We start from the raw sequence: 16,545 nt of genomic DNA on the forward strand, positions 1-16,545 counted from the left end.
TATTCCCCCTTTGTGCCACGTACTTTCACCCTGCTAATAAAGGACATAATTGCTCCTTTATCTGTGTTCCCATTGTAGAGCATATCGCTACAATAAGATAACCCGTCTTGTCACTATTAGTTGTTTGTGCAGGTGGACTGTGAATTCCTCAATCTTATTCATTCCTCTCGTATCCTCAGCACCTCACTCTGTGCCTGTTACCTAAAAGGCATTAGTATGGGTTTGATTTACTTGGTATGAACCCACCATAGAGTTACAGTGAGGACTTTAAGATGACCTGGCCACGTCTCTACTGCTTATGCTTTTAGCATAGAGTGGGAAATTTTTTTACTGTCTTCATTTTGGGATTTTTATTTTTTGGCTATATAAACCATTTGAAGGCAGGACTACACATATCGTGGATGCAGTATTTTTAGATTCCTTGAGAAATGCAAGAGAAAAAAGTTGTGGATAAAATCTTTCCCATTATTTAGGATCACACTATCATTAGATTTTAATGCTATAAAAGATGATGAGGGTATGAATAGTAGCAAACGTTTGTTAGGGGCTTAGTCCTACTCCAAATGCTTTTATATTCTTGTCTTCACGATAACTCTATGAAGTAGATACAATTGTTATTCCTATTTTGCTGAGACATAGAAAAGTTACAGATATTTTTCCAGGTCTCACAGTTAATGAATGTTTTGTTTAAAAAAAAAAAGCTAGCTTGGATGAATGGATTGATTTGCCCATGATCATTTATTCTTTTCCTGAATAGCCACAGTTTTTTGTTTTTTTAATCATCCACTGGATAATGCATTTTGGAAACTTATTATGTTATATCTACGTGCTATTATGCTTTTTCAAATTCTCTATAAGAATATCCTATCCTTCTTCACTATTTTTATAAACCTTTTTCTAATTAACACTCCTAATTTGTAAATATTAACATTGACTTTGTTCATTTGTTTTCCCTGAAATCTTTAAAATACTGAATTGTAATATGAACAGGATCACTTTGCAGGAATTACCAAATGTCTGCTTTTTCCCTTGCAGGAAATGATGAGCAAGTTATCCTCCATGATGTTGAAAGGTAAATAGATTGTTGGTATGTGAAGGTAATTAACTCTATCTTTCGTAAGAAGAAAGGCAGGTATCTCTTTAGACCGAAATAGTTCTTGTCTTTTGAAGAAAATAACATGAAATCAACTGTCCTTTGCTGAAAAAGATTTACAAAGTTGATATAAAATTATAGTTTTCAGGTAAAAATTTAAAGGGAGAGGTTGTAAGGGAAGGAAGCATAATATCTAACCCTCAATAATTTTATGAGGCAATACTATTATGATCTCAATTAGGAAACTGAGGCATAGAGATATTAGGTAACTTAAAGTCAAGTGATGTTAGGATCTGAACGTAGGCAGCCTGGCTTTGGAGCCATGCTTTTACTCACCATGCCAGACTGCCAGGAATCCCTCTTCTACCCCTGCTGGCATCAGGGCTGCTTTAAAGCTTTCCCTCGCTTTTTGGAAATCCAGCACCACCCCAAGACTGTACACAAGCAGATGCATTCTGTAGTAAGTGAAAACATAAAACTTATCAGTTGAGTCACTTTTTTGGGGGTGGGGATGTTAGTTCCCTGAACAGGGATTGAACCCGGGCTCCAGCAGTGAAAAGCGCTGAGTCCTAACCACTGGACCTTCAGGCAATTCCCTTGAGTCACCTTTAAATATGCTTATTTAGTGCAAAAAGCAAACTTGTCGTGAAGTCTTATCTCTTTAGTAATACTTTTTTTTTTAACCTGGAAGTCGAATACCTACTTTTTAGTAAATGTAATATCCTTTGGGTTTAGCTAGGTTGACTTTCTCCTGGAAATGAAAGAGAACTCCATTCTAGGAACTAGAGGGCTTTAACTCTGCACTACTTTTGTGTGTATGTGTGTGCCTGTGTGCCTCTCTCTGCTCTCTGTCTCTCAGCAGTGAGACCTTAGATGTGTTTGCTCATGAAGATGCGGTGTATGGCTTGTCAGTGAGCCCAGTGAATGACAACATTTTTGCCAGCTCCTCAGATGATGGTCGGGTTCTCATCTGGGACATCCGGGAATCTCCCCATGGAGGTAGGGTCACTGTGCAAAAGGTGATTGGACTGTGTTGAAGAGTTTGATGTCAGTTTCATAGCAGATCCAGTCTATGACTTGAGTAGCCTGGGTAGAAGTGCTATAAAGGGAGAGGAAACTCAGCGACATAAATGTGTCTCTGGAGGTCCCACCTTACCCCTGAGTACTCAGAAGTGAGGCACCTCTGCCAGTCCTCCTCCAATCACTTGTGAATCTCCACAGACCTTTGCACCTGGAGTAAATACCACAGTATCTTGCTGTGTAGTAGCCCCAAGGAGCAGAACATGTGGTGCCTCATTTGTAGAGAGTAGCCACCAAGGGCCAGCTTTGTGCATGGTGCTGACATGCACATATTCTTGGTTACTTACAGAGAATGGGCGTGTTGTGCACTTTGTTACATCCTAGATCCAGGGTTGTTATTTTGCTGAAAGAACCACAGAACCTCACCTTCACTGTGTGTAGGAACTTAAAATGATAGCAGATACCCTCTGTTTAAGGGGGATTGTCTGGGTGAGTTCCTCTTCCAAATGTGTTCTTTGGGTCTCTGAAATGTAAAATGAAGAATTTGTCTTGTTGAATTTCTCTGAAGTTCTTCAGGAAATGCATCTTTTCAGCTCATTTCCTGCAGAGAGACTTCTGTCGCTCTATCTTCAAAGGCTCTTTCCTCCAGCATACCCTCAGTGCCACCCCCAGCCCCACTCTTGGTGCAACTTTGTCATGACCATACCTATGCACATAGAGTTACTATCTTGCCTACCTTGTCTGGCAGGCTCTGAGTCTTTTTATTCTTCTGTATTCTGAGCATTTAACATGCTGGTCTGTGCTCATTATTGAGGTTCAGGCTATAAGAGAAGTTTGTTCTCAGAGTCAGATAGGTTTGGTAGCCAAAAGCAGCAGCTATGGTTGAATGAAGTGGTTTGCTTGGTACGTGAACTTCTCCTTTGTCTGAACTGCCTCGTGGCTGAGATTATTGAGCACTCCCTGTGCCCAGAGGCCTGTGAAGTATCACATATGGAAATCATAGACTGAGGAGTGCTTTCTGTCTATTGCTTCTAAACAACTTCCATAGGAGTATGTCCCCCCAGGCAGCAAAGTGATTCCTTCCTCACCTGGAGCCAGCTAGTATATGCAAGAGGCTGCAGGGTTTCAAGGTGAAGTTGATTAGAAACTGGCTGGATGCAAGAGAAGTTCAAGTACTAGATGAAATGAAATCCTAAAATTCTAGACTGAGGCTATTTTCTTTTCAATTTAGGGAGCAATATTACCAGAAGGAAAAACTGCACTATTGTTTTATTTTGTCTTCATTAAATCTTTGTGTAGTTTTAAAACTTTCAATTTCTAAAGCTAGTAAATTTGGATTAAGGTATAATAATCCTACCAGTAATTGATTGTGAATTTTTTTAGCTCATGAGGAATTCAATTTTACTTACTGTAAAACAGCTTAACTTCCCATTTACAGTGACCATTTCTGTTTTGTTACAGGATCTGAATAGGTACTATGTTTATTTATCGGCATTATAGTTTAAAATTTGTGTATATGTGTTTAAGTTGCTGTTTGCAGACTTTCTGGTGCAGAAGGGTGTGTGCCAGGACTTGGGACCTTGTGAACAAGCGTGGCTACTGGAATGATGTCCTACACTGGATTCCAGCCCACTGGGGTGATTGTTAACGGCTGTGCTCCTCTTGCTTTCACATCCTGCTTGTCTGCCTGCCACAGGCCCAGCAGTGCCTGAAGTGGACTGATCAGAATTTCTCTCTTCACAGAGCCCTTCTGCCTGGCCAACTACCCATCAGCCTTTCACAGTGTCATGTTCAACCCTGTGGAGCCCAGGTTACTGGCCACAGCCAATTCAAAGGAAGGAGTGGGACTCTGGGATATTCGAAAACCTCAGAGGTGAGCCCCCTTTATTCAGAAGTTGTTAAAAGTTTCCCCTGACTCAACTCTCAGGTAATGTCATCAGTCAGCAACAGTCTTGAGAACCTGGTTGGCAGTTGATCTCAGCTGGACATCTCCTAACATATCCCAGTGTCTCTGAAGCCAGGGGGACCCTATTTCCAGGGGGCAGGCAGTGTGAGACATCCGCACTCCTTGCTAAGGAGGAATCATAAATTGTAATCTGGACTCTAGACAGGATCAGTTCTAGGCAAACTTTGCAATGGCAGAGCTCTCTTCAGCACTACCTTCTATCTTTAGGTCCAGGGTTCCCCAAATGCATGGGAGGTCTTCTGGAGGAGTGATGGTGATTTGTTAAATGCATTGCCCCTGAACTGGGGATTCTTAACCCCGGGCTGAAGGGAATATGAGCTTCAGGAAGACTGTGAACCCCCAAACTGCATGGAAATTATATTGTGTATTCATCTAAGTATGTTTTTCTGAGAAGGGAGTTTAGTTTTTTTCAGTTTCACGAAAGGACCAGTGACTGCAACAGTAAAGGTTAAGAGCCATTGCACTACAGTGTTAGGGACCTAATGTGTTCCCCTTCTGTTTGCATTATTAAAGAGCACACTTAGGACAATTCTGAGCTGATGATCCGAATCACTAATGGGGGAATTTCAGACATCATTAAGAGAAATATGTGGATGGGGCAAGTAGGAGCCTCTTTCATGTTCCTTAAATCCCATGGGGGAGAGATGACCTTTTATGGCATCTGTGCATGAAGCCAAACCTTGCTTTATGAAAGATTTGCATGCATTGCTATCTCCTCTGAAAATTCTACATGGAGTTAACTTCCCACTTTAAGGTACTATTGCAGAAGAGTATCATGGAAAGTAAGCGAGGTTATGACTTATTTCATGGGCCTCGGATGAAAGGGGCAATTGAGTACAGAGGATTACCTTCCTTGGTGATTTTTAATTCTAGCTAATTCTCTCCATGGGGCAGTCTGGTGAGGTTGGATCTATGGCAGATCTGTGTAGCCCAGAAGGGGATCCCTGGTGTTGAGCAGGGCTCCCTGAGGCTCCATAGGGCAGCAGAGATTTCTCCTGCTCTCTGTTGCCTATGCACCTGGCTCTTTCTTTTCCACGTGGCTGAAATGCGTGTAGTAGCAGGACCCCTATTGTGCATTTACGCTGTGTGCTGAGGGAAGCTTGTTCTCTGCCAGGAAGACAGTCTCCTGTGTTCGGCCCAAGCCTCCTCTGCCACTTTGGGCTCTTCAGGAACAACTGTTCTGCCTTGTCCTTATCACAAAAGGCAGAATTTGGACTAAAGATGCCAGCTTTCTCCCAACCTGCTATCTCCCATACTGAGAATGAATAGCTGGCAACTGGAGTGAGCCCTGAGCTATTCATCCCCAGTGGAAAGCTTGAGCAGTTCATGATGTTAGCAGTGTCTTGAGAGAAGAGGGGGGTTGAACGTTAATGCTTCTTCTGATTTTCCCCTACCAGCTTCTTACTGTGCATTATATTGAGGCCCTCCTCCCATTTTTACTTGTCTCCTCACTAAACATGGCTTCTTTCTTTTTAAAAAAATTCTGAGATTTCTGCTTTACTTTTATTGTAACATTTATTAGATTTAAGGTCTATATCCAGAAAAGTATAATGAATAGAAAAAAAAGATAGAAAAAGAAAATCCCATCTCAAGATTATCTCTGTTGCTTGTATGTTTTTTAAATGTTTTACATCAATACAGTACTTCTCTTTCCTGGTCTCTAGTCACTATCTCCAAAGGTAACTACAGTGAACAGTTTCTTATGTATCTGTCCAGAACATAACTTAATGTGTGTAACTCACATAAGGAATATATATCCTTAAAAGAATTTAGACTAAAGGAACCACATAATAATACCACTGTGCTCAGCTTCTTTTTCCAATTAATAATATGTCTTGGAGCTTTTTTCATGTAAGCACTTGCAAATCTAGCACATTCTGTTAATGGCTACGTGGTATTCCATTCATATGATGTACCCAGCAACCAGACTTCTTGTTTCCTGTTTGGGCCATTATAAACTATGCTTCACTGACCCTGATCACACGTCTATCTTGGCCTACCTTTGCAAAAATATCTAGGTAATTGCTGCATCAAACAAAGAGTGTACGTTTTTACATTTTTTATAAAAATTGTCAAATTTTCCCACGACCACAAAAGGCTGCACTGATTAACAAACCTACCAACTGTGCATGAGACTACATGCATCTCCAGACTGTCATGAACACTTAAACTGTTGCAGGTCTTATGGGGGAAAAATATCTTCTTGTTTTGATTACTTCTTCATTTATGGGTGAGGTTATGTGGTTTCTTTGGTAACCTATAGTTTTCAAAGCCCATGTGGGAGAAAAGTCATCTAGTAAAGCTAGTTGGCAATCTTGACTGATTCCTTTTTTAGAATAAAAGGAGGAGCACAGTGCTGTGGAGACTAGGATGTTTTTACCTGTTTCTTTCAACTTTTCTAAGGTTTTTTGGATATGAGGCAGAAAAAGGGTGTGAAATATTCTTGAGGCCCTGTTCTTCACATCCACTAGTGTTTGGGGATTAAACTGCAGATCTTTTCTGTTTGAATTTTCTCAGTGCAAGTTGGTATCGGGAGAAAGAGACGGCCCTTTGTCTTTTCCATGCAGGATTAATTATGCCGAGTTGCAATGGATGATTTGTCTCCTAAACACAGCTGCCTGGAAACCCCAACCCAGATCTTGGGACAATTCTGAATTGCCTGGGAGGACAAGCCTGGAACAGGAGAGATGATCTATTTCAGGGATACTTAAAGTCTAGGGAAAGATTTTAGGGAATTTGTGAACCCCTTGTAATTGCAGGTAAAATCATGTGTGCTTGTGTATCTGAGTGAGCACACGTGGCATTTTTTCTAGGGACAAGGAGAGCTTTTACCAGGTTCTCATAGAGACCTTTGAACCCCAAGAGGATGAGTCACTCAGTGTTCTAAAGATTCTTGATTTAGAGCCTGTTGTGGTTCCTTAGCAGGCTTCTAAGTAACTTCCAGCTTGTAGTAGCTTGGGCACATGTGTGAATTCTGGGCCTTTTCAAGTGGCCCACTGGCTCCCTAGAAACAAATATATCTCTGTGGAACAATAAGGGGGGCTCACATTGAATATCTTTCCCTTCCTACCTTACCTTATGGGTGGTTCCATGCTGGAACGGTTTCCCTGCCCTACCCCAAGCCTAAGCTGTGTCTCTCCACTTTAGCAGGTAGCCCATAGGAGTGTGAACAGGTTCATGTTTGTCCTACTACTGCCCTGAAATAAGCTGACTAGAGGGCTGGCTGGTAGAATAAAGTGTCAGCTCTAGAAGGGACTTCAGTTATCATCTGATCTGACTTCCTATTGTACGGATTGTAAAGGGAGGCAGAAGAGCTTGATGGTTTAGAGTGTAGGATCTGAAGTACATCCTGGGTACAGAGCCAGGTAGTATACCTTAATAGCCATGTGATCTTGAGCATGTTACTTCACCTCTCAGTGCCTCATAATAATAAATAATAGCTAACATTTATTAAGCATTACATGCTGGGGATAATGACAGTTACATGAATAATTCCTTATTTAATCCTATGACACCCTTATGAAATAGATTCTATTATTCCTATTTTAATGATAAGGAAGTCAAGGTACAGAGAGGTGAAATAACATGCATATATGTGTATTATATCCTCCCCTGTATGTTCTAGTTTTCTTTCATCTATGCCTCCTTGAAATAAAGCTTTGTCAGAATTCCTCTCAAATTTTTTTAATACAGGCCTATCCAACTCTAGAGTCTGAGGCCTTTAGACTTTCTGCCTCCCTTTTCACTGTCTTCTGGCCCAGCCCCAGTCTTCATGCTGACTTCCCATGTTTCTCGCTCTCCTAACCCTGGAAACCCGCACATGCTCTTAATTTTTCTTTTGTAAAGCTTTAGAACAGAGGTTGTAAACTAGTTGCCCATAGGTCATATTCAACCCACGGAGATATTTTGCTTGGCCTACATGATGTAATAGTGTTTAGAAAATTACACAGAAAAAATCACAGTTTCTAACATCTCTTGAAAAATTCAAAAGATCTGATATCATTGGACCTTTATTCTCACATGGCAACAGTCAGCCGAAGTTGAATCATGGGTTCCTCTTTAAACCTTTGGGATGTGTTACAGGTTCCACCACTCCTTGATGTCTTAATCCGGGTGTGCTTCTCTCATTTATGTTACTTCCCTGGTCATGTAGTCATTGGAGCTTGAGGGTCTGCTTTGGGGATTTTAGTGGAAATGAAGAGGGCATAGCTGGGGAACTTGAGTATAAGTAACTGGATAAGAGAAAACTTCACATATACAAGTGTGCATTGCAAGTTTGGGCGAGGTTTGGTTTATTTCATTTAGATTATTTCTGCTGATGTCTTTTCACAACCATCCTCTCCTTTATCACTGCCAACATCCCAGTTATGATGTCTTGCTTGGACTATTGCAGTGGCCTCTGAACAGTTTTCAAAACTGAACTCCTTGAACACCCAAAGCGTTCAGGAAGAGTGAAGTTTTCCCTGCTGTTACTCTCCTTGTCTCACCGTTTTCATTGCCTGTTTTAGCTGTCTGTTCACTCACCACCTCTCTCCCTTCTCGTATCTTTAGTTTGTCAGTTTTTGTCAGGATCCGTTAGTTCTGTGACAGGTAACAATGTCTTGCTTTGACAAGGATAATAAAGAGAGTGGTTCTTTCCCACTCAATAATAAAACTAGGGCAAGCCAGGAATTCCTGTAAAGACTTAACCTTATAAGCTGGTGCTTTTACGTGTTGTGTAAATTACACCCTTGATAATGGGTAGTGAGTGCAAATTCCTGCTCTCAGAAAGGAGTTGCTCTTAGTAACTCACCTGGCTTTGGGGCCTAAATGTTCTCTCGGCCTGTACCAATCCTACTTCTGTAGAGACCAAGTTAAGTGTAACTCCTTGCCTTCTGAACACCTAGGCAATCTCTGCCACATTGCATTTGAGGGCTACTCATACTATTATGGGAAAATAGAGCCCAAGTGTTCAACTTCAAAGGCCCGAAAAGGCATTTATACTCTGCTTTCTCTCTCTCCTCTCCCACTCACCCATCTTTAGTGTTTATATGTATATATCCAATACTCAGGCAAATGTCCCATCTATTGAAGCCTGTAATAAAAGCTTGTTTTTTTCCCCTAAAACTGTATATCTTTAAGTTCTTTATTTTTATTAATGTCGCCATCACTCTTGCACTCATCCTGGCTAAAATCCTAGAGTCCCATTTGACTCTTCTGTTTCTCCCTCCCTCTGCCATGACCAGCCTTGCTCTGTGTTAGTGCCTGGCCACTATTTTCAGTTCTTAAAGCCCCTGCCCTATTTCAGGTCCATATCACTGTTTCCATAAGGTGTTGACTACACTGGCTTCTTAACCTGCCTCTTGCTTCTGGCACATAGCACATGTCCTTAAACATCACTTCTGCCATTCCCCTACCCAGGAGCTGTAGTGGCTGCCTTTTATCTTTCTTCATGGCCATATCCCCTGAACCAATTATGCAGGATGCTCCAAGAAAATGTTTTTTTGGGAATGAATGTATGACCTAGTTTACTGGATGAAATAAAAACTCGTTACGCAAGCAGTCAACCCCTTCGCTGGTACCAGTGCCCCTTCTCCCCTTGTAACTCCTCCTCTGCATACAAACACACGTAGAGGAGAATTTCTCCTTTTTTCTTGATTTTTCTTTTCCTATTCAAATCCTAGTTACCCCTCAAGGTCCAAGATCAAATGGAAGCCCATCAGTGCAGACGTCCTTGCTGTGTCTCCCTGTTACATACTCTTAAAGCTTACTTTACTCGCTGTGTCCCCAGCATCTAGCCCAGTTTTGGCACAGAGTACATGCTGAATGAATGAAGCTTGCCCTCACTTCTGGCAGAAGGGATCGCTCTATCTAGAACCTCTGTAAAGTATAATGCTTACGGCCTGTGGCATTCATGTTGCATGTCTCAGTCACCGCTTTTGCCATCATTGATTATCTTTCCTGTGACTGTGTTTTATCTCCAGACAGACCAGTATTATGTCTGTTATTTCCTTCCAGTGCTCAGGAATTACTTCTCAGGAAGGAAGCACTTGTCCTAATCTGTACTATTAATTTTCATGTTTTTCTGTGGATTTTTAAGGACAGAGCCATGTTTTATTTATTTTTAATCTCTATCGCCTAGCACAGTGCTTAGAATGTTATGGACCCTTAGTAAATATTGAATGAGTACAGTGTTACACTCATCCCAAAATAGTATGTATTCTCAAAGCTAGCTTTCTGTAATGTTTTCATTAACTCCCTGAGTGTAATGGCATGGATCAAAATGTCATCTGTAGGGAATAAATCCTTAGAGGAGGTTGTAAGGGTTCTTCTGGGGCTTTGGACACCTGTCAACTAGTGATGTATGGAAGTCAAGGATTCTGGCAAAATTGCTTTCTGGCTTTTGGGCCACAAGGTGGAGCTCTAGAATCAGCTTTGGCCACTAGAAGATACCAGGGCCCCAGTATCCTAACCCAGTGATTCTCAAACTTTAGAGGGCATCAGAATCACCTGGGGAGGTTGTTAACGTGCTGCTTCCTAAAGCACAGACCCAAAGATTGAACTGTTGATCTGGGACAGAACCTGTGAATCTGCCATTTTCTAATACATACCCCAGGTGATCTGACAACTTTGCTTATCCTTCAAGGTGGAAGCTGTGATTATTCAGAGGTCTGTTGAATTTGCTGCTGTGTTCATTTGGACCCAGGGTCTTTGGGCTTTAGGCCAGAGCTTCCCTGTGTCCATTCATTCTCACCAGTGTGCCTTTTTATAGAAAGAGACTTAGCTTCAGACCAGAGCATCTGGGGAATGCCTGGTGAACGGATGGGAGTTGTGGAAGCATGTTCCAGTTCATATCCTCCCTTTAATTCTCCCCAACTCTTGTTATTCAGGAGGAGGTGATATCAAATTCCTAAATCAAGTACACTTTATTTTAAAATCAAATCTTGACTTTTTCTTCTTTTTAAAAAGCTTTTTATATTAAAAAATTCACATACACATATATATATGTAGAATTGTAAAATAAACTCCATTATACCTAGCACCCAGCTTAAATTAACCCATTGACAATCTTATTTCATTTATTCTTCCTCTGTGACCTCCCTTCCCAATTATTTTGGATCCATTTCCATGTAGCATTATATCATTTCCTCTGTAAATACTTTAGTATGTATCTCTGAAAGGTATTCTTTTTTAAAAATTGAGATAAAATTTACATAACATAAAATTAACTATTTTAAAGTGAAAACTTGGGCTTCCCTGGTGGTGCAGTGGTTGAGAGTCCACCTGCCGATGCAGGGGACATGGGTTCGTGCCCTGGTCTGGGAGGATCCCACATGCCGCAGAGCGGCTGGGCCCGTGAGCCGTGGCCGCTGAGCCTGCGCATCCGGGCATTTATCCAAGAGAGAGGAAAACTTACTTTCATACAGAAACTTGAACATGAACGTTCATAGCTGCTTTATTCATAATAGCCAAAAGTTGGAAACTACCCATATGTTTTTCAATGGGAGAATAGTTTAAAAACAAAAAAAACTGTAGTACATTTATACCATAGAATACTACTCAGCAATAAAAAACAGTGAACTATTGATACATGCAACGATTTGGATAAACCTTAAGTGAATTATGCTACATGAAAAAGCCAATCTCAAAAGGATACATACTGCATGATTCCATTTATATAACATTCATGGGAGAATATAATTATAGAGATGGAGAACAAATTAGTCATTGCCAGGTGTTAGGGTTAGAGGTAGAGGGGGTGGATGTGACTATAAAAGGGTGGCACAAGGAAGTCTTGTGGTGATGGTACAGATAAGTATTGTGGTTACATGAAGTTATACAAGTGATAGAATTGCACAGAGCTACACACACACACACACACACACACACACACACACACACACGAGTGCATGTATAACTGACAAAATCTGAGTAAGCTCTATAGATTGTACCAGTGTAAATTTCCTTGTTTTGACATCATACTGTAGTTATGCAAGGTGGTAACACTGGGAGAGTCTGGGTAAAGGGTTCAAAGAACCTTGTTGATTTTCTATGTATAGTATCACGTCATCAGCAAACAGTGACTGTTTTACTTTTTCCTTTCCAATTTGGGTTCCTTTTATTTCTTTTTCTTCTCTGATTGCTGTGGCTAGGACTTCAAAACTATGTTGAATAAAATGGCAAGAGTGGGCATCCTTGTCTTGTCCCTGATCTTAGAGGAAACACTTTCAGCTTTTCACTGTTGAGTATGATGTTAGCTGGGGCTTTATCGTATTTTTGTGTTGAGATATGTTCCCTCTTTGCCCACTTTCTGGAGAGTTTTTATCATAAATGGATGTTGAATTTTGTCAAAAGCTTTTTCTGCATCTCTGTTGAGATGATCATATGATTTTTATTCTTTGCAAATTCTTTTTACAAGGAAATTTATTTGCAAATTCCTCTGAATCTATAATTATTTCAAAATAAAAAGTTAAATGCAAGTAACACATAATAACATTCTCCTTTTAAAACTGTCAGTAAGGCTAAAGTTCCTTCTGACTACCTCTTCCAGTCCTGGTCCCCTGCCCCCTCCTCTGGGGGTAATGAGTGTTAGGAGTTTGTAGTATATGCTTCCAGAACTTTTTCTTTGCTTTTATATGCTTATACATGTACCCATAGAAAATATATGATTTTTGTTTGTATATGCATGTATGCTTTTCACACAAATGATGTACCACTCTGCAGTTATTCTACAACTTGACTATTTCACCCATCAGTGTATGTTGGGGATTTATCTATATTAACATATCCAGATTTATCTCGTTTCTTTTGCCAGTTAAGAACTTGAGTCAACTCTCTGACTCTCTCTGTTAAGAGTCAGCTTAGGTTTTTCTTCTAGGAAGTCTTTTGTGACTGCTCCCCCTCCTGTGTACCCAGTGGAGGGTAGATATTCTTCCTGTGTCTCTCACAGCACATATTCCCCTTACTAGAACACTATTCATGTTATAGAAGGAAACTGTTGGTTTTCTTGTCCCTGATTAGTTCTTGAAAGTGTCCTTTCATCTTATTTCATCTTTAAATTCATGTGCCTAGCATATTGTCTAGAATAGTTAGCAGGTATTCAATAAATGTTTATTCAGTAAAGGCATGCCTGAATATATGAGTTACTGAACTACAGGGAAGGGTATGAAGTGAATTACTTAGATGAATCCTTCTGGCCCTGATGCATTGTTATATGATGCTATTTTTTTTTGCTGGGTGGAATAATCCATCTCCAGAGCGTATTCTGTGAAATCTTGTTGAACCAAGAAGCAGAAAACAACTTGTTGGCCCTATTTCTGCTGCTTATTTGTTGTATGGTTAAAGCCAAGTCACATAAGCATTCAGGACCTAGGTCTCCTCCAATTTGAGATGAGAATAATGTTACCTTCACTGTCCACCTTACAGGATTAATGCAAGGATTAGATGATACAATTTACAAACATCTTGGAAATTAATTTTTTATGCATCTTTATTTTTAAAATTTTATTTATTAATTTATTTATTTTTGGCTGCATTGGGTCTTCGTTGCTGCGCACGGGCTTTCTCTAGTTGCGGCGAGCATGGGCTACTCTTCGTTTTGGTGTGCGGGCTTCTCATTGCGGTGACTTCTCTTGTTGTGGAGCACAGGCTGCAGGCATGGGGGCTTCAGTACTTGTGGCTTGTGGGCTCTAGAGTGCAGGCTCAATAGTTGTGGCACACAGGCTTAGTTGCTCTGTGGCATGTGGGATCTTTCCCGGACCAGGGCTCGAACCCGTGTCCCCTGCATTGGCAGGCAGATTCTTATCCACTGTGCCACCAGGGAAGTCCCTATACATCTTTATTAAGGTATAATTGCTTTACAATGTTGTGTTCGTTCCTGCTGTATAACAAAGTGAATCAGCTAAATGTATACATATATCCCCATATCCCCTCCCTCTTGCGTCTCCCTCCCACCCTCCCTATCTCACCCCTCTAGGTGGTCACAAAGCACTGGGCTGATCTCCCTGTGCTATGCAGCAGCTTCCCGCTAGCTATCTGTTTTACATTTGATAGTGTATATATGTCCATGCTACTTTCTCACTACGTCCAAGCCTCCCCATCCCCCTCAAGTCTATTCTCAACGTCTGCATCTTTATTCCTGCCCTACCACTAGGTTCATCAGTACCGTTTTTCTAGATTCCGTATATATGCATTTAGCATACGGTATTTGTTTTTCCGTTTCTGACTTCACTCTGTATGACAGACTCTAGGTCCATCCACCTCACTGCAAGTAACTCAATTTCGTTCCATTTTATGGCTGAGTAATATTTGGAAATTAAATTTAATGAAGCACTTGTGGCTTCTTCAAGGGTATCTATCGTGATTTGATTCCTTCAGTGAATTCTTCATAGTTTGAACTTTTTATTTTGTGACCTTAGGTTTGACCCCTTGTATTTTATCTGGTGTGAGTCACGTGTTTTAGATGGGGATGTCTTCATACACTCTTTAATAATCTTGGCTTCATTTATCCATGAATTTGCCCACGTATAGAAGACTTTCCAAGAACATTGCTAATGTTTCTGAATTCTACATTAAAAACTTTGTGTTTTGAATCAGTTTTTTATTCCAGTAATACAACTTTGCCATTTATTTATGGGTGCTTGGGAAGTGGAATGGTGGATCTGCAGAATGAAATCAAACTAGGTGTAGTTTCAGATCTAACCTGGTACTATGTCCAGTGCTAACCAAGGGAGGCCTGTTTAGTACTTAAAAACCTTTCAAAGGAGGGATATTATTTGCCTTCATTGAGAAGGATGGTGAGGGACACTGAAATTTTCAGAGTCCTTTGAAAATTTTTGTTTAACTATCATTATATGAATTTAAAACAATGATTTAATTTCAGATTTGCATCTACACCAGAATCCTGTGGGGCAGCATATTATTTGAAGTTTCAATTAAGAAGCTCTTTAAATTCCCCACTGTCATACTCTTCTCAAAGCTATCTTCTGTGGTCCCTTAATTAAAGAGGGAGTATGTTTGAGATGACATTTTAGAATGATGTATTTTCTTCTGATTACAGAAGTTCATGTTCATTGTAGGAAAACTTGGAAAATAAAATGAAAGGTATAAAAAAAATTACCTAAATGCTATAGTCTAATTAACATATCTTCTTGTTGGTCTCAGTACATCCATCAATCCAAATGTTTATCACTATCTATCCTTAGACATAATTGGATAAGGCATGTATTCAAATCCTATAGAGTTCACTGTCTACCTTCTGAAACCTGATACATAAATTTTCTTTTTTTAGCTTGTAATTGACTTCCTAAAGTTTAACTATTAATTTTCCTTTTGAACTTTCATTTTACAAATATCAGAAACTTGCTTTAAAATACAAGATAAAATTATGATACCTGTTTACCTGTTAAAGTCTTCCTTCTTGCTGGCTGCTTATTAGCAGGTAGATAAATTTAACTCATTTGAAGGACGTGTGGTGGTGTCAGTGAGGAGGAAAAGACCTAAGTGGTCATTGGCAAATCATTTTACTTTCTAGGCCACAGTCCTTTGCCTGTGAAAGAAAACTTTGACTCCGATGATCTTCAAGCCTCCTGCTATTTCTCTGATTGTTAATGTTGCTCTTCTGCTTGCCTCTCAAGATTAGACTTTGTGGGCAGACAAATGTCAGGAGCCAGGTGAACCTTTGTGGAGCCCGTTTTGTTTAATGTTCTAAGTCAGGTTTTTCAGACTGCTACTCATGATCCATTAGATCATGCAGCATCTACTTATTGAATGCCTATTATGTGTCTGGCACTGTGTAAGCACTTGGGATGCACAGGAAAAGATATAAAAGTTAATAGTCTAGTGGAAAAGGACAAATAAGAAACAAAAATAAGTACGTAAAAATATATGGTATGTAAGATGGTGATTCATGTAGTAGAGAAAACTAAGCAGGCAAGGGAGAGAGCGAGCATTGGGGAAGTTGCATTTTTGCGTAGGGTATATCAGGAAGGCCTAATTGAGAAGGATATTTGAATAAAGAGTTAAGTGAACGAACCATGCTCATATCTGGGGAGGAACGTTCCCTCAGGATTTGCAAGTGCAAAAGCCCTAACGCAGAAACATGTCTGACGTATTCTAGGAGCAGGAAGGAGGCATCGTGTGGTTGAAGCAGAGTAAGGTAAGATGAGTGCTAGGGGGCAGAGCCAGAGACATAGGGATTGAGGGGCTGTCTAGGGCATTGTTGGCATTATAAAGAATTTGGGTTTGGGGGACTTCCTGGTGGTCAGTGGTTAAGACTCTGTGCTTCCAATACAGGGGGCGTGGGTTCCATCCCTGGTCAGGGAACTAAGATGCCACATGCCATGTGGCGCGACCAGAAAGTTAAATGAGTAAGTAAGTAAATAAATAAAATTTAAAACCTTAAAAAGAAAAAAAAGAATTTGGGTTTTAATCTGGTTGAACTGGGAAGCCACTGGCAGATTTTCAGCAAAGGAATGATGTGATCTTG

General features: G+C 40.4%; 1 protein-coding gene across 5 annotated transcripts in view; it reads left to right on the top strand.

Annotated features, from left to right (window-relative positions):
- DCAF5 (DDB1 and CUL4 associated factor 5) overlaps positions 1 to 16,545 on the top strand; it is a 94,865-nt gene that overhangs the window by 29,165 nt on the left and 49,155 nt on the right. For all 5 annotated transcript variants that reach the window (XM_067732340.1, XM_067732317.1, XM_067732323.1 and 2 more), the window contains 3 exons: positions 1,036 to 1,072; positions 1,953 to 2,092; positions 3,857 to 3,986. In XM_067732340.1, the coding sequence (XP_067588441.1) occupies positions 1,036 to 1,072; positions 1,953 to 2,092; positions 3,857 to 3,986 (307 nt within the window). The remainder of the gene's footprint in view (positions 1 to 1,035; positions 1,073 to 1,952; positions 2,093 to 3,856; positions 3,987 to 16,545) is intronic.

This window comes from Pseudorca crassidens, chromosome 1 (genome assembly GCF_039906515.1).
Source record: "Pseudorca crassidens isolate mPseCra1 chromosome 1, mPseCra1.hap1, whole genome shotgun sequence".
In the NCBI taxonomy this organism is placed as follows: domain Eukaryota; kingdom Metazoa; phylum Chordata; class Mammalia; order Artiodactyla; family Delphinidae; genus Pseudorca; species Pseudorca crassidens.